General features: G+C 38.0%; 3 protein-coding genes across 3 annotated transcripts in view; all 3 read right to left on the reverse strand.

The window, feature by feature from the left end:
* Window positions 1-27,665, reverse strand: part of LOC121639738 (tripartite motif-containing protein 16-like) — a 191,967-nt gene that overhangs the window by 119,416 nt on the left and 44,886 nt on the right. The gene's annotated exons all lie outside the window — the stretch shown is intronic.
* Window positions 421-9,699, reverse strand: LOC121639720 (probable serine/threonine-protein kinase MARK-A). Its single transcript, XM_041985178.1, has 11 exons — window positions 9,564-9,699; window positions 8,463-8,641; window positions 6,185-6,379; window positions 5,696-5,880; window positions 5,482-5,594; window positions 5,262-5,401; window positions 4,241-4,329; window positions 2,224-4,131; window positions 1,192-1,267; window positions 972-1,104; window positions 421-579 (listed from the first exon to the last, which is right to left on the reverse strand). Exons 2-11 carry the CDS (start codon window positions 8,628-8,630, stop codon window positions 461-463), a joined length of 3,126 nt encoding a protein of 1,041 aa, XP_041841112.1. The 5' UTR covers window positions 8,631-8,641; window positions 9,564-9,699; the 3' UTR covers window positions 421-460.
* Window positions 543-27,347, reverse strand: txk (TXK tyrosine kinase). The gene is made up of 17 exons (XM_041985239.1): window positions 26,870-27,347; window positions 23,221-23,269; window positions 21,666-21,747; window positions 21,467-21,592; window positions 21,321-21,385; window positions 20,404-20,463; window positions 20,260-20,314; window positions 19,605-19,684; window positions 19,364-19,488; window positions 19,187-19,261; window positions 17,852-18,023; window positions 17,537-17,753; window positions 15,602-15,666; window positions 14,219-14,337; window positions 13,984-14,141; window positions 12,367-12,553; window positions 543-553 (listed from the first exon to the last, which is right to left on the reverse strand). The coding sequence occupies exons 1-16, from the start codon at window positions 26,880-26,882 to the stop codon at window positions 12,482-12,484; spliced, it is 1,533 nt and encodes a 510-aa protein (XP_041841173.1). The 5' UTR covers window positions 26,883-27,347; the 3' UTR covers window positions 543-553; window positions 12,367-12,481.

A 27,665-nucleotide genomic window follows, 5' to 3' on the forward strand; every position in this document is an offset into this window, starting at 1 on the left:
ATACAATAAAAGATCGAAATGAAATGTTTGTATGTAACCTTTTCTTTGTTTTAAAAGTTTCTTTATATTATATTTTATAATTATATTTAATTATATGGTCAAAAAGTATTAGCATTTTACTACACAGCTCCTTTTGTAAAATTAATTTTTAAATTAATTCATTTTTGGTCCTTTCATAAAGAAGTTCAAGATACAAAAACAAATCTAAAAAAAAAAAAAAAAAAAACATTTAAATTTAAATGGTATTTTCTTTTCTATTTACTTGTTTGATAAAAAAAAAGAACTTTTTAAATTTGATTTGATTAGTATGACTGAATAAGCATAATCTTAAAGAAGAGTGAGACAAGAGACAGGAATTTAAAGTCAAGCCTGGTTATATTGACATCAGTGTTGTTCATGTCAGCACTTAAGTATTAAGTCAAGACATAAAGGCATTTTATCGGAGGAAACAGTGGTGCATTTATTGTGTTTGCTTTGGTTTGTTTGTATTAATGTCTTTCTGTGCTTCAGATGGCAGACTGGATGGACCTGGATGTTTGTCTCTCTTCTGATCCTTGGCTGTGCATTTGTTGGGTTTGCCTGAGAAAAAATTAAAGGATTAGTCATTTTATTTGCATTTCCCATAGTTTGAACATACTTCAAGTAGAGATTAATATTTAGTCTCATTGGTCCACTTCAGATCTCAAATACCAATAAATGCTCTAATGAGCAGCTTCTGGTTTGAATCACTTAACCCTTTGAAGCCCAGCCCAAGAAAAAAACAGAGAAAAAGTCTAATTCTTTCAATCTAAAGTCTCTATTTAGCTCTTTAACAAAATGTTTTAAAAAATGTACCATATATTACTGTGTGACATGTCAAAATTATGTGTGATGTGTCTTCTGGCTCCTGGTATCCACCAGGGTTTTGAACAAAGTTTTACCATAAAGTAATGCAACAGGTCTCAGAAACTGTATGTCTTGAGGTTGTCTACCTCTGAGATCCGAGCTTCTTAGATCCGGGAAATGAATGTGTGACTTGTTTTTGGCCATGGCAACACTGCTGTTACCGAGGTTACAGTGGTCAGACAGGAAGGAGCGATCCCGGACGAGACTGTTTTCTGATGCCTGAAAGGCCAGACAGCATTATCTTTAGATGAGACCTTTCTCCATTTTCATTTTGATAAACCAGAAAGACTTCAGCTTGTACTTTACCTGGAAGGTGAAGGACCCTGAAATATGGGCCTGTCGACCAAACATCCCACCATGATGCCTTGTTTTGTCAACACACCTGTTACACAAATGAGTTAAATTAACAAGAAAATGTTTTTTCTTGCAAAATAGCATTAAAATTATGGTTTCAAAAATGCTCAGATAGATTAAATTTATTGACTTGAAACAAAAGAAGCATCACTTGCTGCAGACTGAAACCAAACAATTCAGTGATACAAACCCAATGTCATACTGAATAAATATAATGCTGTTAAAAAGCAGTTCAGTTTAATTGTCTAGCTGAAAGACAGCACATTTAAAATGTATTGGATGTGCTGATAATCTAGCAGCTGAAATTGCATGGAACCAACCAAATAACTCCCATCTACCCCCAAACCTTAGCCCCATTTCCACCAAGAGGTCCAGCTAGGTATGAGATAGAACATATTTTTTCATGTTTCCACAGGCAAAAACTGGGAAGGATGCCAGAATTTTTTATCTGACCCATCCTGCTTTTTTAGGATGCTTCCATTTGGGTTCCAATCTTACCAATCCAACCCTCAAGACTGGAGCTGGGCCACTGCAATCCAGTGATTGGTTGAAAGAATCACCACGTCCGGTGCAACTCGGGAATAAGAACAAAGCAGGAACAGCACTGTGTTTAAATACACAGTGGGGTTCTTTTGTTGTTTAAAGCTATGTGACAAGAAGAAAGAACACAAACTGCTGAATGTCCACCTTATTTGTCTTTTGTGTCTCTGTCACATTCCTCTTTTATATTATTCAAGGAAGGCCTACCACCAATATGATGCCGCACTATTACTAAGCTGATACATCTGTCATTATCTGACTTAGTCGTCCCCTACCAGGTAAGGCATTGGCTGTGGAAACACAATGTAGATCAGAACTTAGCAAGCCAAACTGTCCCGTCCCACGCTGGATCCCTTTGTGGAAGCAGGACTATCGTTTCATAAATGGTAGCCATGAACAACATGAAAGGTCCACCCTGGACTGAGTGACTTCCCAGAGAACTACCTGTGACTTTGGGTCCCAGGATGGAAACTTGCTCCCTGGGAAAGGTGATCAGTGGCAACTTCGTTGTTGGTATTGAAGATAGAGAGGGAAGACATAAAAGTTGTGGAGGATGGGTGGAAGAGGAAAGGAGTGGAAGAAGGTGGAGGTGGAGGAGAAGGTGTAGGGGACTGGGGTATAATGAAATCAAATTTATTTAGGTCTGTAGCATCCACGTTGTTAAGGATGAAGCTTCTTGTTGGAGCTTTGTGGTCCTCAGACGTGACTGAAGTCAAATCTGTGACTGCAGATACAGTTGTGTCAATCCTTTCTGGGTTGTCGTTCTTCTTCGCTTCAGCAACAAATGTAGTTTTCTGAGTCTTGGGTGTCTCTGTGGACTTCTTATGGTTGATAAAGGACCCAGGCTTCGTTAGGATCTGTTTGGGGTGAGGGACTTTGAAGGATTTGGCATCAGGTTCGAAGGCTGTGCTCTTGTGTCTTTTGTCGTTGCCTAAGCTTCTAGACGCCGAACTAATAGACAAGGGAAAAACTAAATCCTCTTGGTTTTCTTGTTCTGATACTTTTAGAGCTTTCAGATCAGTGAATTCCACCAATATGTTTTCATCCAGCAGGAAAGTTGAAGTTTTTATGTCTTCTTTGGTGATCTTACCACTCGCCCAACTAGCACAAGAAGTCGATTGAGGATCTCCACCTGGAGAATGTGACATAGGAATGTGTGACATTGCAATGGTTTCTGTCACTGGACTTCTCTTTAGAAGTCCATGATCTTCCTCGATATTCTTTTCTTCTATAAGTTCCCTGGCTTTGGAAGGAGTTGTGGAAGTCATGTTTGTCTTGGACACCTTTGGATGTGAGATTTCTTTGGGTAAGGCAGGACTGCTGTTTCTAAAGATGGTGGAAGGCTCCTCTGAAGCACCTGAGGTAAGAGTCTTTACAGGATTAGTGGACAAAAATGAGGCATTATTCTTTGTTTTTGAACCTCCATTTGAGGTAGTCTTTGATGCTTTGGGGCTTGATGGTAAGTCTTTTGGACATCCAGAAGTCCTTAGCTCTGTGTCACCTGCCGGGTGGTTTGTCTTAAACTCTGAGGCGGCGCTCATCTTGCTTAACTTTGTGACAGTAAGCAGTTTTGGTGCCGAATCTTCCATATTGTCCTTATTTGAGATTTCAGAGTATTCCAACCAAGCATCTGTCTGATTTACTGCCGATTCTGAGGCAGCTTTTGAAGATAAACTCAAATTTTGTTGAACATTGGTTGAATTTTTGGACACTTTAGAGTTTGTGCTACTCCAGCTTTTTGCAAACTCTTGGCTTGGCTCAGATTTCGATAACCTCCTGATCTTCATCATGCTTTGTGCTTTATTTTCTGCTATGTCTGAGCCACTACTGTGCATTTCATTTATATTTTTCAAATGGTCTTTACTTGGTTCAGGAGAAAGACTTATTTTATGTTCACCTTTTGCTGTCACTGAGATTTTGCCTTTCAGGCTTGATGTGGTCCTGGTTGCATCTGCCGACTCAGAGATAGTAGTTTTAGTTGACTTAGAGATCTCTGACTCTTTCTTCGACTCTGCACCAGCAACTTTTCCTGGTTTACTTTTCACAGGCATAGAAGACTGCGCTGCATTATGTATACCCTTATTGCCTAAAGTTTTGGATTGTTTGGTTGTTAAAGGTTCTGAGGTGGTGCGAATAGTTTTAGATATCTTTGAAAGTTGTTTTCCTTTTGCTTTTTCCATCTTTTCCTTATTTACTCTCTCATCCATGTCTTCAGGTTGCTTCCTATCCTTTCCTCTGCGGTTTTTCTCATTCCCTTCCTCCCGGTCTTGTCTTGGGATTTTGGTTATTTTGGGAAGAGTGGAGTTCTCCCTGTGCTCTTTTTGGATCTTGGCATTAAGCTCATCCAAAAATCTGTGAAGGTACAAGAAATATACCAAGGTTTATGATGGATTTTTAATTCTGGTTGATAAAACTAAAGTGTTTCTGTAAATATGAACCACATATAACCACCAAGATCTACCTGATATGGAAGGAGTCTTGTGTGAAGAGAGGATGCTCTAACAGCTCTGAACACTGAGCTCGTCTATCTGGATCCACCTCAAGACACCTCTGAGAAACATAACAAATGTACTATTGACTAGTTTTATTTAGTAACTGAAAATATTAATGGATAAAAGAACAAGTCTTGTTGTGGTGTCAAGTGGGAACTAAACAAACTTCTGCACCAGTTAATCTTCCAGTCTCTAAGAGACGATTCTTTTTATTGAAGAAAAAAGCCGACTCTGGTCAGGGAAGCCTGAATTTTTAGAAGGGACTTTATGTTGACGGCTCACCATGCTCCCAATCCAATATCGCTGCTGTAAAAACATGAATTTTGCACATAGGAGGTTTGTGCATGACAGCAACGACATGAGAAAAAGCAAGGATCACGCCATTATACGAAAGAAGGAAGTGCTGAGTTGTTCATTTAAAGGTCTGATTAAAATATAAAATAGTAACTATTTTATTTAACAAAAAAAAAAAAAAACATAAAAATAATGCTTATATGAAAACAGTGTAATAAAAACATGAGTTTTTATTACATGAGCTGAGTTTTGGCAGCCACACTTACACTGAATCATCACAGTAAGTTAAGGCCCAATATGGGCCAGACAAAACTGCAGATGTGGGCCATGGTTGGGCCAAACATTTTTTACTATCTATGATTCTTGGTAGTTTCTCAAGACTGGCATCAATAATTAGGGTCAGTAATCGTGTTTCCATCTGCTTATTTATTCATGTCTTTGTGCAAAAATTGATGGATCATCAGGAGTGATTGATGGAAATGGTAAAACTTGGAAAGATTTTACCATTTCCATCAATCACAGAGTAGCAAGTACTTACAGATCTGCAAATGTCTTTTGCCAGTAAATTCAGACTTAGTCACCAAATGGTCCAATTTTTCAGATGTGGTGTGTTTATCTCTCTTCTTTTATTGTTTATTTACTTTATATATTGTCTGCGTGATGTGGCAGTGATGAACTGTCTACAGTGAGCTGTACCTGAGCCAGGCCAAGGCCGGTGGGTGTGATTGTGGGAAAGCGCTGCAGCAGTGGGAGTGTGGCTGAACATTCAGGCAGTCTGACCCCAGAAAAGACCGGATTTCGGTAGAACAGTTCCTGATGATGAGTCACCAGGTTACCTACAGCAAAGGAGGATCCAGAGTACAATCAGTGTGGATAGAAGAAGAGATGGTACAATGCTGCCACTTGAAGCTCTTACCAAAGCACTTAACGATGTGGTACAGTTGGTCGAGATCGGAGTCTCCAGGAAACAGAGGCTGACCTGTTAGCATTTCTATCAACAGACAACCCACAGCCCACACGTCTACTGGTCTGCACACACACAAACACACACAAACGTGCTTTTCAATGTTTTTTTTTTTTTTAAAAATGGTCTGCAGGTAACATCCTGAGGTTAGTACTCAGATACTAACTTGCCATATTTGATGTCTCCCACCAGTAATTCAGGGGCTCTGTACCAACGAGTGGCTACATAGTCAGTGTATACAGCCCCTTCGGAGGACGATGCCATGGTGCGGGCAAAGCCAAAATCACATAGTTTGACCACACCACCCTGAGAGATGAGGATGTTCTCTGGTTTGATGTCACGATGGATAACCTGGGATATGGGAGAGAGAATCCAAACACTATACCGCCTGTAATTTCATATATTTGAGGCTCTCCAGGATTTGCCAATATCATCTTTTTTATCGACAAAACTAAAAGTCCTTATATCAGAGGCAGTGGGCTGGATTATGATGACCTAATAGGCCAACCGAGTTCAGAAAAACCAAACAAAACAAACCTTTAAGGAAGTTCTCATGGAGACGAAATTTGGTTCCATGAGGGTTTGTGAATTGCAAAATGGCACAAACCTTATTACATGGTAGAAACTGAGTCAGTGTTTTGTAACTTATCCTCACGTTTTGCTGGTGGCAGAAGTCAGCAGCCCTCAGGATCTGGTACAGGTACTGCCGGCTGGTGTTCAGGCCCAATCCGCTTGGGTGTTGTTCCAGATCATCCAGAAGAGTGCGGTCCACGAACTCAAACACCAGATGCCAGCGGCGGCGACGCTTCCACACTTCCAGGAGGTTCACCAGGTTGTCGTGGCGCAGTTGCTTCATGGTTTATAAGATTAACATGTTCATGAGTTTAAGACTGACAGTTAATACATTTATGAATGAAAGGTTAAAGGCTGTTACATACTCTCCAAGAACAGAGGAATTTGTTCTTGTCTCGACCTGACGAGAACAGAAAGACGCTGTTTTGTTCTCCTGGTTTGGAAGTTCTTGCAGCTTGTTCTCAACACATCCTCTAGACAGCTGTTATTTGACTGAGAACAAGAACAATGTTTTCCGTTCTTGCAGAGTATGTAACAGCTTTAAGACCCTTCTGAGGTAGTACTGATCCACCAAAACCTGAACTTTCTATGAGGGTAAAGTTAGAAGTTTAAAATTCCTCTTTACAGTCTACATTTTCCCAACCTATTTTTCTTGAAGACCTCCTTCATGCAACTACCAAAAAGCTATCCCCCCAAATTGTTGAATCTGTTTTTGGTTGTCATGCTTTCATTGGCTGTTTCTCGCTATAAATGATGCATTCTGGATAACTTGCCTTTGATAAAGCAAAGTTAAGCTAATTTTCAACATATTGCCTTGCATTTTTCTTTTAAAAAAAATAAGGACGAATCATCTGCACTGCATTTCTCAGACATGTCTGAGCAAATAGACCTCAGTTTGTCTCTGTGTAGACATGGCCCTGATTTAAATCACACTGGACACTGAACAGTCAAAGCCTTGGGGACCCCCTGTACTCTTTGGGGGACCCCAGCTTGGGAACCACTGTTTTACATTAACGCTGCTATTCTTACCTTACCTTGTTACCCTATAGACTATATATACTATATAGACTATGGGATGATATTTTTTGGAAGAAGGCGTTTAGCTTGAAGGAATTCCAATTTAAATTCTTAAAGGACAACAACAACACCAAGGACAAATTTACTACCCATTCTGGCTCATTAGAGGTCATTTTATTGTTGAAATATGAACCCTAATTTAAAGGAAAACACATCTGAATGACGAAAAATTGGGGAAAAGTTAGATGTTTAGACCAATGTAAAAAAAAAAAAAAAAAAAAAGTATTCTTGATTTGACAAAGAAAATTTCTCTATTTGTGTTATCATGGCTTTGGATAAGTTATCTTTCAATACTGATTTCAGTCCTGAAAGATCATTATAATAATTGTTAATCATTGTTTGAAGCTACAGTTCCCTGCCCTTTCAGATCATTAGAGGTCAAAAACGTCCTCTCTTAAAACCACTATAAAAACATTATAGATTAATATCTCATCCACACTTTTTGCTTAAATTGCCCAATCAGTTTAGTCTAAAATAAAACTACCAAATTTTGTAATTATTCAAATTATTTTAACCCTTTAAATCCCAGTTTGATCACTTGATGTCACTGTTCATATTTAAAGAAATGCAAATAAAATCACTTATTTTTTTATATAATAGACGTAAGAGCGATTGCGATTTTAATAAATTATCAAAATCAATCTTTTTAATTATTTTCAGTTTATCTGAGACTCAGAAAAATATTCAGCTAGCAATTATGTATCTTTTTATAAAAAGTTGACGTGTGTTGGGTAAATAAATGAATGAATGAATGAATGAATGAATGAATGAATGAATGAATGAATGGTAGTCTTGGTCAGGATTGAAACTGAATGAAAGATCTGAGCAAAAGAAATAGGGAAATATTATTATGTAATGTTGTTTTTAGCAGTTTTTGGTGAGGACTTTTTTGTCCTCTAATGATCTGAAAAGGTGGTAAAATGAAATGACCAAAAAATGATCATTTAAGCGTTGCAATGATCTTTCAGAACCGAAATCAATATTAAAATATAACTTCTCCGAAGCCATGATAACACAAATAAATCATTTTTCTTGGTCAAATCAAGCCTTCTTTTCTTTATGCTGGTCTAAAAATCCTGTGATGGACTGGTGACCTGTCCAGGGTGTACACTGCCTCTCTCCTGTTAATTGCTGGAATAGACTCCAGGTTCCCCGTGACCCTGAATTGAACTAAGCCGTATAGAAATTAGATGGATGAATAGTCAAAAAATCTAACTTTGGCAGGTTTCAGGCTTATTGATAAACTGACTGACTGACTGGTTGATGGACTGGCTGATAGATACCCTGAGCAGCTTGATCTCCCTGAGGGCAATCTTCTTCACCGTCTTGTCATCATCAGAGTCCAAAAATTTCTTGATAGCAACGAGGCGACCAGAGTCTCGGTGGCGGCACTTGAGCACCGTGCCATAACTTCCCTCCCCAATCTGACCCAAAGGCTCATAACGCTCCATCAGGTTCTTATCTGCAGGGACAGGAAAGGTCCTGAAAGTTACTCAAAGAAATCAACTCTGTTTTTATCTTTAGTTGCAGGAATTATAATGCATGTTTTGTTTGATTAACTTCTTTCATGTGTATGTTTTCATTCATTTGTGCACATAAAATAAAAATCACTTCTATTTTCTGGTACAGCCATAACCTATATCATCCTGCAAACCTTGACTATAAATCGGTAGATTACTGACAACAGTTCACGTCAAATGTGACCATGGTTCCTGCTCACAGGTAATGCTGTGCAATCAAACACCTGATTGTCAGCACCCGGGGTAATGCTCAAAACAGGTGAATACTGAAACGCACCGTTTGGTGTTGGTAGAGAAGTTTTTCATGGGCACAACACACATACTAAACTTTACTGCTCATCCCACACCACAGACGTAACCCACCAAATACAAATTTACTCTCAATTTTATATACATATAGATAGATAGATAGATAGATAGATAGATAGATAGATAGATAGATAGATAGATAGATAGATAGATAGATAGATATTAAAAAGAAGGAAGAGGATGATTTATTAAAGTTCAAAGTGACTTTTTAAGCAAAAACATTTTAAACCTTAAATATGCAGAAGAAGGAATATTCTGAATCCATTTATAGAAGTGTTTCATACTCTACAAATAAATTCTTCTCAGTAGTTCCACTAACATTGTTTATTTTCTTTTCTAAATGTTTCATATGCTGTAAGCAATGATCTCAGTGTGACTGAAACCAGAACAGAAGCAGAGTAGAAGGAGCAGAAATGTCCTCTGTGACATTATTACCTTTATTAAAATCTGCATTCTGAACACTAACAGATAAAAGATCTGCTGTGAAACGGTGATCAGAAATATAACAACAACACACCGAGTTAAAAACAAACACACACGCACAAGCACACCGACCTTCCAGCTGATCTCCTTTTATCCCGTTAATCTGCGGGGCTCCGGTAACGTAAACACTGGAGTAACTCTGTCTGGCTCTGTGTGAACGTGTCGCAGTCACCGGAGAAGACAAACCCGTTTCCGTGTGTCTGTCGCCCCACTCGTTGCCATAGCAACGCCCCCCGCCGCTTGTTGCAGTCTGGAGGTTGTTTTTTTCCGTCAGTTTGAAGCGATTAGACGACTTCTAAAACTTTTTATTTTTTAAAACACAGGTTTCCAGATATTTCTGTTTGTTTGTCTTTATTTATTTATTTATTTATTTATTTTAACCATTTGTGCTCCAGGTCTTCTATTTAGTAGAGCAATTTTTTCTGTGACTGTGATGAATGTTATTTAAAAATTGTGTGAATAAAAATGTCCAAGTCGTCTCTGCTACTTAGTATAGATATGTAATACCTAAAGTGTTTATCTCATTACTGTTTCAAATTTTGACATTTCACTGTTAAATTATCATAAACTCTAATGTTAATACGAATTATTTATGCTGATAATTAACCTGTTTAATGATTATTAACTAATGTTATTATTAACATTGTCATTAACTGTCATCTCAACTATTTGTTAAAAAATGGGCCTTTATTGATTTTGTCCAAAGGAAAATAAAAAAAATGAAGAAGAAGAAACATTTCTTTTGCTTTTTTCTTGCTACAAACATTAACATTTTTTATTCTACAAAAAAATACGACATTTTCAGAGTCAGTGATATACAGTAAAAAAAGGTCAGGGACAGACTAAAAATGAGCAAAAAGTATTTTAAGAACTTTTCATGCACGCACACAAGCAAGCACACTTATGTACACTGATACACTTCCACATGATTTTTCTGCCTTGGTTTGTCCATTTTCCCCCTCCCTCTACCTCCAGGCAGCAGGTTGATTGGATGCGCTCAAGTTCAGCTGCGTCCACACGTAGCTGCGATGGGAGACCCCTCTCCCCTCCTGCCATGTGTTTTCTTATGTTGTGAATGTCTGAATTATGTGCTTTTATGTACTGAGGTGTGATTTTTGTATCTCAACAATGGGCCCTTCAAGGCCCAGTTCAGAAATGTCTTTTTTTCCTAGCCTCATCCCGTTACTCACCCTCATGATCCACCTGTGAAAATGACTCGCTGCTCGGAAGCTGCTGTCTCAGTCTGCCTGATCCTGTTTATGTTTATATGCTGTTGTTGTCTACTCTTGGACTGGTTTGTACTGGGAAAAAAAATTCGTTGCACCTGTTGCAATGACAATAAAGTTTAAGTCATTCAAGGATATAAATAATAATAATCGGCTAATACAAATAAGCAGCATAATTTTTATTGTCGACAATGAGTCCAAAATAGCTTCTTCTCTAGACAAACAGACAATAAAGTTACCTTTGTAAGACATACACTCATCAGTCACTTTGTTGGTAACCCTTGCTAGTACTTGGACCCTCTTTCTGTCTTTACAACTGCCTTGATTCTTGGTGCCAAAACCCCAAAGATGCTCTTTTGGACTGACATCATGGTGACCGTACAGTGTCATGTTCAAGAAAGTGGCTGAAGATGATTTGAGCTTTGTGACATGGAGCATTATCCTGCTGGAAGCAGCTAACAGAAGATGGATGTTTCCCTCTGCAGCACCTGAATTAGATTGATGGGTCAACATGCTTTGGCAGAACTTGACAACAAGCTGTTAAGGGGAGACGTTTAATTTGAATCAGGTGTGTTGGAGCAGGGAAACGTGTAAAACCTGCAGCACTGCAGTCTTAATGGACCTGGGTTAGCCGACAGAAAGGGATGGACATGCAGGAACATCTAACTTAAATTCTGTATCCCTTTGACCCTTTAAAGTTTGAAGAAATTACAAGGGAAAAATATGTCTTTGCATTTAATTTTTTTCCTTTGGACAACAATAATAAGGATGTTTTTTTTTTTTAACAATTGGTTTAGATCTCAGTAAGTAATATAGTAACAATGGTCAACATTTTAATCAGTAATGAAATAACACTTAGTTTTGGCATTCCCACACCCATAGAGATGGCGCCAGCTGGTTCATTTCCACTATTTTTGTGCAAAATTCATTATATTCACTGAAAACGGTCAAAGATATACAAAAAAAAAAAAAAAGCAGGCAAGTCAAAGGCAAAATAACTTAATCTTTTTCTCCCCTTAATTTCCTCAAGAGGCTTTGCCTTTGACAGGCTACCAATAAGAGTTTATTTTCAGTTATATTCTAGGTTGAATAAAGGAAAAGTAAAATAGAATTAAATCTATCAGTCAGGTTATCTTGTATTTAATCATGTACATTTTTGTTTGTAATCAAAAAGCCTGTGTTAATATGGGTTTGGTTTAGCCTCATAAGCCCAGCATGGATGTGTATGATTTACAGTACATATTTTTTTTATTTATGTTTCTTGTTTTATTGAGCCAATGACAACTTTGTCATCGACTGCTATTCTTTCTGGGGTCCTTTAGTTAAGTACCTATGCACATATACAGCTTGAGTCAACCCTGTCAGAAAAGTGACCTTGTGAGCGCTCTGTCGCCATCTAATGTCACTTATGCTGCACTGAACTATTCTGCTTTATGTGTTCCTTCAAGATTGGAGTCAGGTGTGATGGAGCAGGGAAACACTGAAAACCCATATAAGATAAAGTTAATAAAATTCTGCCACTAGTTTGAATTACACATCCTCAAATTTAATCCATGTGTCAAACAAACTTAGAAAATTAGGATTCTTGCACATAGTGGGTCGTTCATTTGTTTGAAAATGAGTATAAATAAAGAAATAAACAGCTTTACTTTATTGTAGGAAAAACACTTTAATTTAAAAAATATTTATTTACAGAAATATTACAGTTGTTATAACAGTGAAAAAACAGTTTGATGTTCAGCATTAACAGATTAACAGATTCTGTTAATCTGGATTTTCTGCTAGTTTTCTGATTTCCTCTAGGAGCTCGGAGAAAGATGGCCGACCCTGAGGCTTCTGCACCCCCACAGAAGAAGAAGAAGAGAGAAGAGGATGAAGTGGTTAACAGAAGGTGTGATCAGCAAATGTTTACCAAAACACAAAATTTCAATGAAATAATGGTTGAGCCTATTAAGCTTTCAGTCACATCTTGAGATTTTCTTGTATTTTTTCTTCTTTTTTTTATAGACCCAATTCCAAAAAAGTTGGGACTCTTTGAAAATATGAGCTGATAGTGAATCTGTTGGCAGCAACACATCTGTAAAACATTGGGAAAGTTTGACGTTTACCAATGTGTGGCATCCCATTCTCTTTAAACAATTGTCTATAAACGTCTGGGAAGTGAGGAGACCAGTTGCTGGAGTTTTAGAGAGGAATGTGAAACGTCTGGACAGAAAGGTCTGGATGCAGGATGTGGTTCAGCATTGTCTTGCTGAAATCTGCAAGGCCGCCCCTGAAAGAGCCGTTGTCTGGATGGGAGCAGATGTTGCTGTAAAACCTCCATGTACTTTTCAGCATTGATGGAGCTTCACAGCTGTGGAAGCTGCCTACGCAATAGGCACTAATGTGACCCCATCCCATCAGAGATGCAGGTTTTTCACCCGTCCACTGATAACAAGCTGGATGCTCCCTCTCCTCTTTAGTCTGCAGGACATGCTGTCCATGCTTTCCAAAAACAATTCTGTATCACCCATCTGACTACAGAACAGTTACCCACTTTGCCTCAGACCATTTTAAATTAATTTTGGTCCAGACAGTGATGTTTCTGGGTCATCTTCACATATGGCTTCTTCTTTGCATTCAAAACTATATGTGAACATTCAAATATTTGTGGATTTCAGGGGGAACTGTGTTCAGACAGTAATTTCTGGAAGTGTTCCTGAGCCTATGCAGTGATTTCCCGTAGAGAAACATGTCTGATTTTAATGCAGTGCTGCCTAAGGGCTCCAAGATCACAAGCATCCACTTTTGACCTTTGACCTTGCCCCATGCACACAGAGATTCCTCCAGATTCTCTAAAAACTTTTTGATGATATGATACACTGTAAATGATGTGATCTTCAGTCTTCACAAATTTACACTAAAAACATTTTTTCTCAAATTGTTCCCTGATTTTTAGACATAACTTTGAACAGATTACAGTTACTGACCTGTTGTCAATTAACCAAATTAGTTGTCAAAATTTGTTTTGTAATTTTTTCCCAATTATTTTTCCAGGATTTTGTTGCCCCTGTTCAAACTTTTTAAAGATGTGTTGCTACCATCAAATTCAGTACGAGCTAATATTTTCCATGAAATGGTAAAATTCCTCAGTTTCTACAGCTAATAGGTAATTTATGTTCTATTTAGAATAAAACATGAATGATATTATCATTATTATTATATTATTACTCTGCCTGAAAATGCACTTTACATATTTTTCATTGAGTGAATGGGTGAGTGGGTACCTCATGCCAGCAATGGTACATGATGGTATACAGTGCTTGTGAGGCACGGTGCGGTCGGTACAGTCGGTGTCCACTGGTGATGTTATTTACAACTTCCAAATTGGAGCTGTTTTCAAACGGAATCCGACCCTCCGAGTAAATCTCCCACATTGCAACACCTGTACACAGATACTTACATGTCAGGAAACTATGACAACCACTACTGTTGAGCTTTGATGCTATTAAGTCTCCTCACCAAAGGACCAGACATCTGACTTGCTGCTGTATTTACTGTAGTGGAGAACTTCAGGAGGAGACCACTTTACTGGGAACTTAGTGCCATTAGAACTGGTGTATTGGTTGTCCAGAACATACCTGTCAGTAAGCATATACAGTAAAAACACAACTTGAGGCTTGTGGTTTTGGTTTTTCACGTTTTAGGGAGTAATTTCTTGTCTGGAGAAAAGTTCAATGAGAAGATTTAAAACACTATGACAAATACATTACATATGAGCCAAAAAGCCTGTTTAGGTGATAGACTGGAAACAGAAGGAAACCATAAGGAAACAGACTTTGGGCACCACTGATAGTATAATGCAAGCTTTCATTCTGCGCTCCAAAAGTAGAAACTTTACACCACATCTGTTGACATGGACCACTGAGTATTGCAGCCTGAGCCAGCAGCTATGGAGCTAACAGACCATACAAGCTCAAAGCTTGCTAGCTTTAGCTAATGCTACTGCTTGCTAATGCTTGCTAGCTTTAATTAACTCTAGTTGCTAATTTAATCAAAAACTAATGATTTTATTATGTTTGATAACTTTAGCTAATGTTAATGTTACTAATGCATGCTAGCTTTGGCTATCACTATTGCTCATGCTTGCTAGCTTTAACTGATGCTTAAGCTTAAGCTAATGCTAATGGATGCTAATGCCTGCCAGGTACAAATAGTTGCTCATGCTTTCTAATTTAAGCTAACACTAATAGTAGCTAATGCTTGCTAGCCCTAGCTAATGATAATGTTTGCAGTTTTTGTTTTGTTTTGTTTTTGTTTTTTACCCTTTGAGAATGTGTGTGTGGTCAGCAAGTAATCATTTTTAAGCATTTCAACCATTATGTGCTTTTTCTTTTTGTTTTACTGCCCAAGGTGATGATTCGTACTGAGAGCAGCCATGCTTTCAAATATCTATTTTGTCTCAATATTACTACTTAATTACAAAATGATCGAGCTGAACTAAAATATTTGTAGTGAGTGTTGGCATCATATATGATGCTAACATCCACTAATATATATGTCATCGTTGTTCATTTTGGCAGTTTGTGAGAAGCTAAAACAATTAAGGTGTGTAAGTGTAATTCTGATTGCTAAATTGGTTGCTTGTTTTCTCAAGATTTATCAAAAAAGTTTATACACTTGAGAAAGCAATCACTGTTATGTCAAGAAGAAAACAGCATTAATTATTCTGTTGAAGGTTTAAGTGATTCTACATTTTAATAAAGGATTATTATGTATCATATGTTCTATAGGTGGTATCAATGCTTCTGTGGCTGGATGCAGTACAGAATGAAAGAAGTGAACAGTCTTTATGCAAAGCTAAGCTAACCAGCTCTTGGCCCTGAATTAAAATGGCCACTGTACCTGGTCATTCCAAAGTCGCAGACCTTCACCATGTTGTGCTCATTGACCAGGCAGTTTCTGGCTGCCTAGAAAACAAACAAACAAAAAACATCCAAAAGACAAATATTAAGTTTAGTTTGTGCTACACAAGCTATTGTAACAAAGAGTTATCTTTGGTCCTATACATGTCAAAGTTTGAATTTAAGGGTTTTAGCTCCATTAGTTAAAGTTAATTTTTGAGACTAATGCTAAGTTAGGCTTGTAAACTTACTCTTTTTTTTTTTTTTTTTTTTTTTTTTTTTTAATAGCAAAGTCTGTTTTTATTAAATATGTAATCAGCTGACACCACCCAAGTCTGGCTGTCCCCTGGCTCCAGGAGTATGAAGTGCCGAACCACCTTGTACGAGCTGTCCGGTCCCTGTACGACCAGTGCCAGAGCTTGGTCCGCATCGCCGGCAGTAAATCAGATTCACAGCCAAGTGTGAAGCGGCTAGGATGAGAATCAGCACCTCCAAATGCAAGACCATGGTCCTCAGCCAGAAAAGAGTGGAGTGCTTTCTCTTGGTCAGGAATGGGGTCCTGCCCCAAGTGGAGGAGTTCAAGAATCTTGGGGTCTTGTTCACGAGTGAGGGAAGGATGGGGCGGGAGATTGACAGGCGGATCAGTGCAGCGTCTGCAGGGATGCAGACTTTGCATCAGTGTGTCGGGGTGAAGAAGGAGCTGAGCAAAAAGGCAAAGTTCTCGATTTACCAGTTGATCTATGTTCCTGCCCTTGTCTATGGTCACAAGCTGTGGGTAGTGACTGAAAGAACGAGACTGCAAATACAAGCAGCCAAAATGAGTTTTCTCTACAGGGTGGCTGGGCTCTAACTTAGAGATAGGGTGAGAAGCTCAGAGGGGAGGGGCTCAGGGTAGAATCACTGCCCCTTTCCATCAAGAGAAACCAGATGAGGTGGCTCAGGCATCTAATCAGGATTCCTCCTGGACGTCTCCCTGTAAAGGTGTTTCTCCACCAGGAGGAGACCCCAGGGAAAATCCAGGACACACTGGAGGGACTACATGTCATGGCTGGCCTGGAAACGCCTCGGGATCCCCCCCAGATGAGCTGGCGAATGTGGCCGGAGAGAGTGAAGTCTGGGTTTCCCTGCTTAGGCAGCTGCCCCCGTGACCCAACCACAAATAAGCAACAGAAAATGGATGGATGGACATAATCAGAAGCAATTTTCATACTTTGAAAGACTAGGATTTAACAGATAAAAACTTAAGGTATAGGCAAAAGAAAACATATTGTATCCGTTTCTATGTTTGGGGCAGATTTATAGGCCTTTATTATAAAAGGCATCTTTTGATTATACTATATAAAGTTGTCAACAAAAAATAGTTTGGAATAGTGTGGAATAATGATCTTTAAACAAACTGATGATCTAAAGTTGTGGCATTAAGAAATAACATCACGGGTCTTCAGAAATCAAACTAGAATAAATTTATGCAGGTAGGGTGCCACGACAGACAGACAGCATCAAAGTACACTACCTTATGCAGATAGGCATATGGATGTATACATTATTAATGTCTATCTAATCTATTTACACATATTAATAAAAAAATATTAAAATAGTATGCATGAATTATAATATACAATATCTATGAACATGCATGAACATAGATAATAGTTCATTTATTTATCTTACAACACAAACGCCTCTCAACAATATGGAGGCATAGCAGTTCTTAAACACGGACTTGAGGGTAGCATAGATTTATGGGCGTGTCCTCAACCCCACATTGAAATTCCATTTTTGTGATACGTGCATGCGCAGAAAGCTTAGGCAGGGTGTCTCAATAGATAGAATGAAATTTTAGAACATCTGTACTAACAAGGCGGGCCTGATATAGTGACTGGTGAGAGTATATAAAAGTTTAATTTGTATATACTCTTTTTTTGTAGAGACTCACCAGATCTCTGTGGATGAAACTATGTGCTTCCAGATACTCCATTCCTTCACAGATGTCCTGGCACATGGATAGAAGCCATGCCTCCTTCAGAGTCTTACCCTTCTGCCGCAGAAAGTTAACCAGGCAGCCATTCTCCATGAACTCTGCCACAATCAGCAGGGGGCGCTGCTGTAAGCAAACACCATACAGCTGAACCAGTTTAGGGTGGCAAAGCCTCCTGGGAGAAACATCAAACAGAAGAGTTTAAACAAGACAAATTCCAGAAATTAAAAAAAAAAAAAAAAAAAAAAAAACTCTCCTGCTCTTCCTTCTTACATCATGACTTTAGCCTCTTCTATAAAGTCTTCCTCATACATGGACCCCTCCCTGATGGCCTTAATGGCCACTTTTTGCTGAGCTCTCCACTTGCCGAGCTTGACGACTCCAAACTGGCCGCTGCCCAGCTCCTTCATGAGGGTCAGCTCACTGGGATCGATCTCCCACTTCTCTGAAGAAAGGAATGAGAAGAGGACAAAGAAAATGGAAAAAATAAGCAACCTAATATTTCATCATGGTGGTTACATTTACTGAAAATTTTATATATTTCTTAATTCTGTTAATATTTTTCCAGTAATTTCAGAACACCGTACAGATCGACATTAAGATTTTTAACATGTTAAAAGCACACGTCTTTATATATTTATGACATACTAAAAATCTTTGAAGAAAAATTATTCACACATATAAAGCAAGTAATCATTTCCATATAAAGATTCGGTGGCTTTTTTTTTTTTGTTTTTGTTTTTTCTTTAGTTTGTTTTTTCTTTTACTTTTAAGATAAGCTGGTATTAACTTCTTAGATTAGTTTATTCACTCTGAGCACAATAGATTACATAGCACAGCTCAGCTGAACTGGGTATTGCCACTCAGAGGCTTCCACAAGCCGGCCAATGATGGAAAAATAGTCTCTTTTTTGGCACCTTAAAGAAAGAACAGCTGAAAGGACTTGTATTAAATCACAAAATGAACTCAAGTGATGCAACAAGGACCAGAATCAAATTAAGTGAATTTCGTTTTAAGCTGTGGATCATACAAAACTATTTCGTGGGTGAAGTTTTTGAATAATAATAATAATAATAATAATAATAATAATAATAATAATAATAATAATTATAATTATAATAATAAAAAATTCTTGACGCCTTTCAAACACCCAAGGTCACCGTACACAAAAGGAAAAATAAATGAAAAGTCAATAAAAATATAAATTACATAAGAGTTAAAAGCAGATAACGGACATTGATATAAAATTTACACAAAACAGTCAGTTTACATGAGTTATAGGGAGTCTGCCAGTTTAAACAGGTGGGTTTTGAGTGCAGATATGAATGATGGAAGAGAGTTGATGTTCCGAATCTCGGATGGAAGTGAGTTCCAGAGCTGGGGAGCAGAGTGACTGAAGGCTCTGCTCCCCATGGTAGAGAGACGGGCAGAGGGAACAGTAAGGTGAACGGAGGAGGATGACCTGAGAGCACGGGAGGGAGTGGCAATATGGAGATCAGACAGATAAGGAGGGGCCAGATTGTGAATACCTTTGAAAGTGAGGACCAGTAACTTATAGTTGATTCTGTAATAATACTTAATAGGTGTACAGTGCTAGTATATATTTACCTGAGCTGAATCCTGCTGTGGCAGGGGCACATCTTCCCATTGGTCCTATTGCATATCGCAGCCTGCTCACAAGACCTACACACACACAAAACACACATACACACACAGAGAGATATTATATCAACTCATACATTAACAGAAGATGTAGCTCTGCTGCTGTTCCATGTGTAAACCAACCCGCTGCGTTGTGTTCGTGGTAGTGTATAACATCTGGGATGGAGCTGAACGTATGTTTTTCAGCCAAGTAGAATTGTCCAGTGTCGTTTATTTTAATCTGGTAATGTTTAATATCTCCATTATGACTGCACATAGAAACAGACAGAGAAGTTTTTCTTTCAGTTTATAGGTAATTATTTTCTGTATATGTGGATTTTTTTCTTTTTTTAAGTTCCAGGTTACATATTAGGATGGGAATCACCTTAATGTCTTGGTGTAAACGGAAACTGTGTAGACCCCCTTTTGGCTTGACTCCCTCACCACAAAACCACCTTCTTTGTCCTGGAAAAAAATACATGAGCAAAACAATAATTCAATAATATAAAACATTTTGAAAAGCAGAGAGTTATTTTAAAAATAAATAATTTCATTTGAAATAATAAATAAATTAAAATAAGACACTAAAACTTAACATATATTTACTTATTTATTGATTTATTTATTTGGAAGTAAGTAAAACTTTATTTATAGCATCTCTCAAGATATAAAATCCCAAAGTGCTTCACAAGGGCCAACAATGTAAAATTTTAAATAAATTTTAAAAAATGAAACGCAGATTTAAAAAAATGTTTTTAACCAAATTTGTTTGTTTGTTTATTTATACAGTTATTTATTTATTCTAACAATCTAACAATAAAAAGAGAAGATTTTTACTATTAAGTGACATAAGATTATAAAATAAAAATAAGCTGAACACAAAAAGAACCTTTATCATTTTCCAGAAAAATACAAAGAAATTATTAAAATATTCCAGGAACTGTCCTACATGGAGGACAAATTGAAAGGTAAATATTCCAGTTTCTTTTAGATACAACAAATCCAAATGTGGATATAAAAGAAAGCCGGTGAGTTAATACCTCTAGTTTGAGCAGCTGCTCAGCTTCTGTCCTGGTGATGTTCTTGCAGAACCACCTTCATGAAGAGCAAGAAAACTTTAAGAACAATAGTTTTTAAATTTTGTTGTTAAACTGAGGAAATACTGACAAACATGCAAGACTCACGAGTTAGCCTCAATTCTGTTTTTCTCCGTCACATAGTTACTGGGGATGAAGCCTTTATTCCTGGTAGAAACAGTGCAAAGGAAACATTCACAATATGCCATTTTAGCACATTTAGAACTCAGCATTTAGTTTTTGCATTATTCACAGACTGAAAATTGTTTTTATATTTTTAAAAACAAAAATTCAGGTCATACATTTTATATGGAAGGTGATGTTTTTCAATGTAAAAAATTACCTCTGCATGCGCAGAATTAAATCACTTTCTGATTTTCCAGAAACAGGAGCAGGAAAAGAACCTGCTGCATGAGCATCCGACCTCCTTCCCTTTCTACACCATTAATCATTTTACATTCTTAAAAACCTCATGATATGGATGGATCTGTTTTGGTCCCACCACGTCTTCCACTCAGTGTAATGCTTTTTTGTCTGTCTATCTGTCTTTCTTTTAAACTATCTTTATTGATTAAAGCTAAAAGTTCAAGCTGTAAGTGTAGGATTATGTTAGGCTGACGTATTGCTGATTTACAGGGATAAGCAGTAAAGATAATCTCTACATGAAGTTTCGAATATGTGTTTTCATGCATGTTGATCAGGACAACGATCAGCATAAACCACCCGTCTTGATCGGAATGAATGAATGATCAGATTAGAATCTTCTGATTGGTGTGTTTACTAACATTTTTATTCCAATCAGACTATTAATCCAAATACTTGTGTCCATGTAAACATGGCTACTGATCTGAATTCTCTAGTCTTGCCAATGCATCAACGTAGTACAGACATCCATGAGACTGGGAAACACTTTGGAGTGTGGACGTGAAATAGCTACATAAACAGGTTTAGACTACGGAAGTACGTGACTGTAAACCAGGAGATTGAATTTCGTTTGGTGAAACCGTATCTGCAGAGAAGCATACCCGTGTTTGTCTTGTGCTCTCCACCACAGCTGGTCTTGCTTGTGCAGGATGATGTACTCCTCACCCTGCAGACGCAGCACACTGCATCAACACACATACGTCTCTGTGGTTTGTGTGCATGCTTTTGTCCGTTTGTCTGCATGTACCTGCTTGAGCGTCAGGTCCGTTTCCTCCTTGGCTGTGAAATCATACATGGCGACAACATTCAGCATCCCTTCTCCTTCATCATCCTCTGGTGGGGGGAGAGGAAGTTTCTTCCTAGACCTGTGAACCTTAGGGAGGAAGAAAAAAAAAATCAATATCAACATTTAAATATATCAAAGACTGTGAAACAGTCTGTCTTACCTGGCGGGGGTTTCCTGGGTATCGTCTGCCTTGGAAACAAAGAGTAGGTCGACCTTCGAGCTCCATGTGGGTGCTGATCTCCCTTAAATGGCAAAAAAATCAATTTTTTTGTCTGTTTGTTGCAAGAATAAATAAATAAATCTGTCAAATGTTTTAATTAGAACACCCTTTTATTCTTTAAACATTAGGATAATAATCTGACTTTTACTTAAGTCTATGTGTGATTCCTACAGTAGGGTCTCTTAGGAGTACAATGGGAGGCAGAGCCTTTGGCTATCAAGCCCCTCTCTTATAAAACCAGTTCACAGCTTAGGTTTGGGAGGATGACACTCTTTTTACCTTTAAGATCAGGCTTAAAAGCTCCTGTTTGATAAATCTTATAGTCAGCTGTTGTTAGCCATCCCTTCCTCCTACTACTACTGAGGGGTGTGTCATAATGCACTGGGCTCTTCCTTCCCTTTTCATCTCTCTGCTCTTTATTTTTGCATGTATAAACTTATGACAGTTTTGGCATCATTAACATATTTCTCCTCTTCTCTCTCAGCAGGTCCACCTGGCTAAAAGTTGCAGTGCCTGTTGGTCTGTCTTTCCTGTCCTCTCCATCCCAACCGGTCGAGGCAGATGGCCGCCCTCCCCTCCCTGAGTTTAGCCAGAGGTTTTCCTTCCCATTAAAAAGGAGTTTCTATCCTATCCACTGTCTCTCTTATCTTTAGGTATTGATTATTTACAGCTATTTAGCTCACGAAACCAATTCCACCCCAGCTGCTTTTTGGCACCACCGTGCATCAAACACGTCTTCTTCTTTATTCCAGCCATAGAGGATCATTATTTTTCTTCTTTTCAAACACACAGACCTTTCTGCTCACTGGTTGATCTTTGGCTGCTCCTGATTGGACATTACCATCAGTAAGCAATCTGATTGGTGGAAGGTTTGACAGGTAGTAGCTTCATCATAACTTCTGGGTCATAATTACAGTACATTCAGCTGGATTGTAAACCTCCTGAATGGGTCATAAATGCCTGGAAACCTCTATAAATCACGTAATGGATAAGCTATCCATCACAGTTTACCTCACAGACTTAACCACTACCCTTCCTGAGAATCTGTTAATAATATAAAAGTTTTAAGGATTAAAGCTAGATGTGAACCTTCAGTCATTATCAAACTATTACGGCATTTGTCCTGGTATTTGTTTAATAACTGCAGCATCATCTGACAGAATTCATTTGCAGAAGTAAAACTTCTTGTATTTGTCTGTGCAATGACTTCAGCTTTATTTAAATGTACTTTCACCTCACAGAGACTAATCTCGGAATGACTAAACATCTTAATTTTCTCACACAGTCCAACCCCATTCATTATAGTGTTGCTTGACTGGTCTTTCTCCTCCTCTTTTGTCACCATATCGCCATTAGTTGTGATTTTATTTCTTTTCATTGGAAAATTAATGTGAAGCTTGAGAGTGTTTCAGTTGCATTGGGTCTCACTCTCAATGCACGAGGCCTTTGTTACAGCCACAAGATGAAACTTTAAGCCTTTAGTGCTAATTAATACCTGGTCTGGACAGCGCAGCAGCAGCAGAACAGAGAGTAGATGGACTGATCTGGAGGAAACAGATAAGAAAAGATGTCAGTTACTGAGAAAAGTCGTCATCTAGTGAAGAAAAGCCACTCCTGATATTATAATCTAACTATTTTAGTGATTAAAGGAACAGTTCAACATTCTTGGCTTCATGCAGGAGATAATGACTTGGCTATTATTTCTTAAACCATTAAAGCCTGACCCAAGAAAAAACATGTAGAAAAGTCCTCTGTTTTTTAATCTAAAGTATTTGGCTTTTATTAGAAGCTGATAGGCGGTACATATACAAACAATTTTTTTTTTAACTTATTTTATGTAGATTTAGATTTTCTTTTAAAAAGACTTTTCGCTCATTTTTTCTTGGGTCGGGCTTTGAATGGTGGGAAAAACTTATTTTCATTATTGTTAATCTCACGTTTATCCCACCAGCTGTTTAACTTTTGCTCTTTGTGTGTCTGTGGTTTTAAGTAGGAGGTCTTTTTCAGGAAGTTTAGTTTCCTTTTCACTAGAATTAACTCTTTCTGTGCAAGTAGACGTACTTCTTTCCGTGGGTGAATTAACCAGAACACGGGTCATTTCTTTCTTTTTTTATCTTGTGATCACACTGACAGATGGCTACATAACTTCCTGTGTGAGTGTGAGAGGAAATCGCATATTTACAGCTCAGAATTTCTTGTCATGAAGTTTAAAGGTGATTACCCACATCTACGTCTCTTCATGCACAACATACCTGACATCTGCAGCTCTGCAGAATCAATGCCATGAGGCACAATCAACTCTTAGTGATGGTTTGTGGTGAACCAACATCATATTAATACATTATCTCTGATGCTTTTATCAACAGACTTCAAGCAGATTGAAAATTTTCATAACAATGACTCTGATATTTGACAGCCTTCTTTTACGACATAAATACAACAAATTCGGAAAGCTTTTAAGTCGTGTTTGGATTAAAAAAATGGAAGATAGCATAAAGCAAAGATTACTTATTATCCATTTTTTTATTTATAAACAAATACACTGACGTTACCATCTGTCTCTATCACATGAATCAGCAAATTCAACCCCTGGTAAAAATGATGGGCTCACTGCTCCTGGAAGATGTTTATTCAGCTGTTTGTGTTTGTATGATTCATCCCAAACAATAGAAATTAATATAAAGTTAAATCATGAAGGTAATCAAAAGGTTGTTTCCAGTCACCTGGGTCTAAAATATGAAGCAAGTGCAAACAAAACAAAAAGATGTAAAAGGGAAACACACAGGACGACAAGGGAAATGTCAAAGGACAGAAAATTTAAAGCATCGTTTTATATTGAAATAAAAAATGAACAAGAGAAATGTAAAAACAAATGGCATCTAACTATAAGAAACCAACGGAAGGAAATGGGATTTACATCCAGAAAAGCCAAAAAAAAACAAAAAAAAAACATGGCTAATAGCTAAAACGAAGAAAAAAAGTTAACTAAAGAGAAGAAGTCAAGACTGCAGATGACTAGTTGAAAGTGACATTCAGGAATCAATCCAAGCGTAAAATAAAGAAGGAACCTTTTTTTTTTTTATTTTACTTATTTATTTTCCTTTTTTAAAGTCCAATAAAACACATAAAGATGTCTGTCTAAAGAAAACAAGCTAATTTCTGCAATCATTGATGATGAAGGGGTTGATTTTAGGTAAAGTGCAGAAGAGACGAGGTCATTACTATAAAGTCAACACAGGTGGACTACGCTGGGACACGTTTCTCATTTTGTCAGTCAAAATTAAGTTTGTTGATGCTGAGGTCATTTTTATAATATAAAACAACATATCTCGCCATCAGGACAGTTAAAATAACCCAAAATAAACAAAGATACGTTTTACAGTCAAAAGGTTATAAAACTGCTGTAGCTCTAAACTGCTATTAGATCAGTGTAAAATATGTGAACATTGTCTCTGCAAAGATAAACTGATAAATGAAACAGAACAGAGGTCTCCAAAATGTCCCTTTTGGCACCGGCTGGCATCTACGGTCCCCCGTGATCCCGGGCTGGGAGGCCCGTAGGCTTTAAAATTTTTATTTATAGCCACTGTAATTTCTTTTAACCCAGATTTAAGGTTGGTGGGTATTATTTTAGAGACCTGCTTGCGACAGAGCATAGAGCATTGAAAATTTACTTTAGCACAGATATCTGCATCAGACTGGAGTTCTGCTTTTTAGTCTGTCATAAAGATCAATATTTCCTGTCTGGCTCTCCGGCCCATGCCTTATTTGGTCGTCTTTCCTGTCACTTCTCTGCCTTCTCTGTACCCATCAACCAGCTTCTAATTAACCGAACCACTTTCCCCTGTCCCTCTCTCTGGAGCGTCAACCCCAGTCCTTTAACCTACCAGATAATTTGCAAACCTGTTTTCAGCACCTGGATGCAGATCTGATCTCTGCTCCTGGATCTGGATCATCTGTTTCTGTCTGACTTCTGGACCTGGTTAAGTTTAACAGATCAAGAATCTGGATCTTGTCTTGGATTTTGACCTCTGTTTTGGCCTTTTTGGATACTGTTGACTCTTTACTCTTCAGCCATTTGACATCAGTTATTAACTTGTTTAATTTTATTTCCCTCACTTCTCCCTGTTATCTGACTGAACTTTACCCATCATTCCCTGTGTCTGCTCACCTCCAGACTCTGGCTCATCTACCTACCAGCTACAAATCCCACTGTCCTGTCACTGCAGCATCCTGTAAAATGTAACTGCTTCTTCAAACATCTCTACATGTGGGTCTCTACTGAATTTTGGTTCTAAGCTGATTGAAGACTTCACTAACTTGCCTCTTTGTTTTTATTCTCTTCCAAGAATCACCTTCCAGTTAACACGGCCTGCAGTCTCAGTTCCTGATCATCTGTTAAACTAATTACACACCTTTTATTCTTTTGCTACTGGCCCTTTGAGTCATCAGCCATTACAATAAAAGCCAAAGGACATGCAAGAAAATCTGCAGAATTACAGATTTATATATATATATATATACATATAAACATGACTTAACCTGGAAAAAGTCAAATCTTTTCCAAATGCAATAGTTATGTCTCATGTCTGTCTTTAATTTAAATAAAGCAGCTGAATGAACATCCTCCCAGAGAGCCAATTTTCCATCACTTTTAGCTTATTGACACACTAAAGATGTTGAACTCTGATTCAAAAGGCTACTTTAGCTTGTGCTGAGTGGGTAACTGGACCTTTATGCCAGTGTAAGAATCAGAAATGAAACTTAAGCTTGTAAATGTTTCTCTGCAGATCAGAGGTGTCTCTGCCTTTTTGAAGCTTCCACTGCACGATCAGAGCTGCAGCAAAGCGTTGCAAGCGTAGCAAGCTCCAGTTTTATTTTTATTTCCACTTAATAAAACAACTTCTGAAGCCAAACCGTCATTTGTGGAGCTCATTTTGATTCGATTTCACTGATCTGAGCAGTTTCAGATACAAACACGATTTTTTTTCTGCCATTTTTCTGATGCAGGTTTTGTTGTTTTTAAAGGAAGAAAGTTTCCATGAACCTCGTGGCCCCGTCTTAAATCTTTGTATTTATACAGCGAGGACAGTTTACAGCATCCTGCCTGTAGATGTTAGTGTGAGAGCATCTTTCTTACTTACTTGAGTGAATCATGTCTGTCTTCAAGCAGCTCCCTGCAGCTCCAACCTATTCAGCTCGACTTTTTGAGGCCAGTCTCGATTTTTCTACATTGATGAAGTTGATATGATGCCACAGGTGGTAAACGGCATAGATATAAAAGCAGAGTGAGAGATGGAGAGAGAGAGAGAGAGAGAGAGTGAGAGGAGGTAGTGGGTGGAGGAAGTAATGAAGGTAAAGAAGACAAAAGACATGAAATGTGCAGAAAAAGAGGAGGATGTTTTTTGCAGCTGCTGCTGTTCCTGCCGTTGTCAGCTTAGGCCACATCAGTCGAGTTTTAAATGTCTGTTTTAAACTGTAGTTACTAATTTCACAATGTTTACAGAGCGGGAGACGTGTAAAGACAAAGAGGTGGAGAGGAAGTGAAAGAATGACGTGAATGAAACCACAAGGCATCCGTCTGCGAAGAAGTCCAGGAAGAACGCATATATACAGTAAAGCTCACCATGCAGCACTCCTGCTTGTTGATTGCTATTTAATAACGTTGATGACTCCCTGATCAAAACATAGTCATGTGAAAAAGAAATTACTTCCTCTTTCACTTTTAAAGTTGGGTTCACACAACAACACGGTGATAAGAAAGCAACCCGAACCATGCTTATACAGGGTTGGACCCCCTTTTTCCTCCAGAACTGCCTTAATTCTTGGTGTGTTAGATTTAGCAAAGTATTGGAAGCATTCCTCAGAGATTTTTCTCCATATTGACATGACATCATCACACAGTAGCTGCACATCCATGATGAGAATCTCCTGTTCCAC

Source organism: Melanotaenia boesemani, chromosome 5 (genome assembly GCF_017639745.1).
Source record: "Melanotaenia boesemani isolate fMelBoe1 chromosome 5, fMelBoe1.pri, whole genome shotgun sequence".
In the NCBI taxonomy this organism is placed as follows: domain Eukaryota; kingdom Metazoa; phylum Chordata; class Actinopteri; order Atheriniformes; family Melanotaeniidae; genus Melanotaenia; species Melanotaenia boesemani.

Coding starts and splice junctions, on each gene's coding strand:
- txk (XM_041985239.1), bottom strand. Junction 21,386..21,466: donor CGGACCTGACGCTCAAGCAG/GTACATGCAGAC, acceptor CTGCGTCTGCAG/GGTGAGGAGTACATCATCCT. Junction 14,142..14,218: donor GTCAGATGTCTGGTCCTTTG/GTGAGGAGACTT, acceptor ATCTGTGTACAG/GTGTTGCAATGTGGGAGATT.
- LOC121639720 (XM_041985178.1), bottom strand. CDS start 8,630: ATGGAGCGTTATGAGCCTTTGGGTCAGATTGGGGAGGGAAGTTATGGC. Junction 5,881..6,184: donor ACTTCTGCCACCAGCAAAAC/GTGAGGATAAGT, acceptor CCCATATCCCAG/GTTATCCATCGTGACATCAA. Junction 5,595..5,695: donor GGAGACATCAAATATGGCAA/GTTAGTATCTGA, acceptor GTGTGTGTGCAG/ACCAGTAGACGTGTGGGCTG.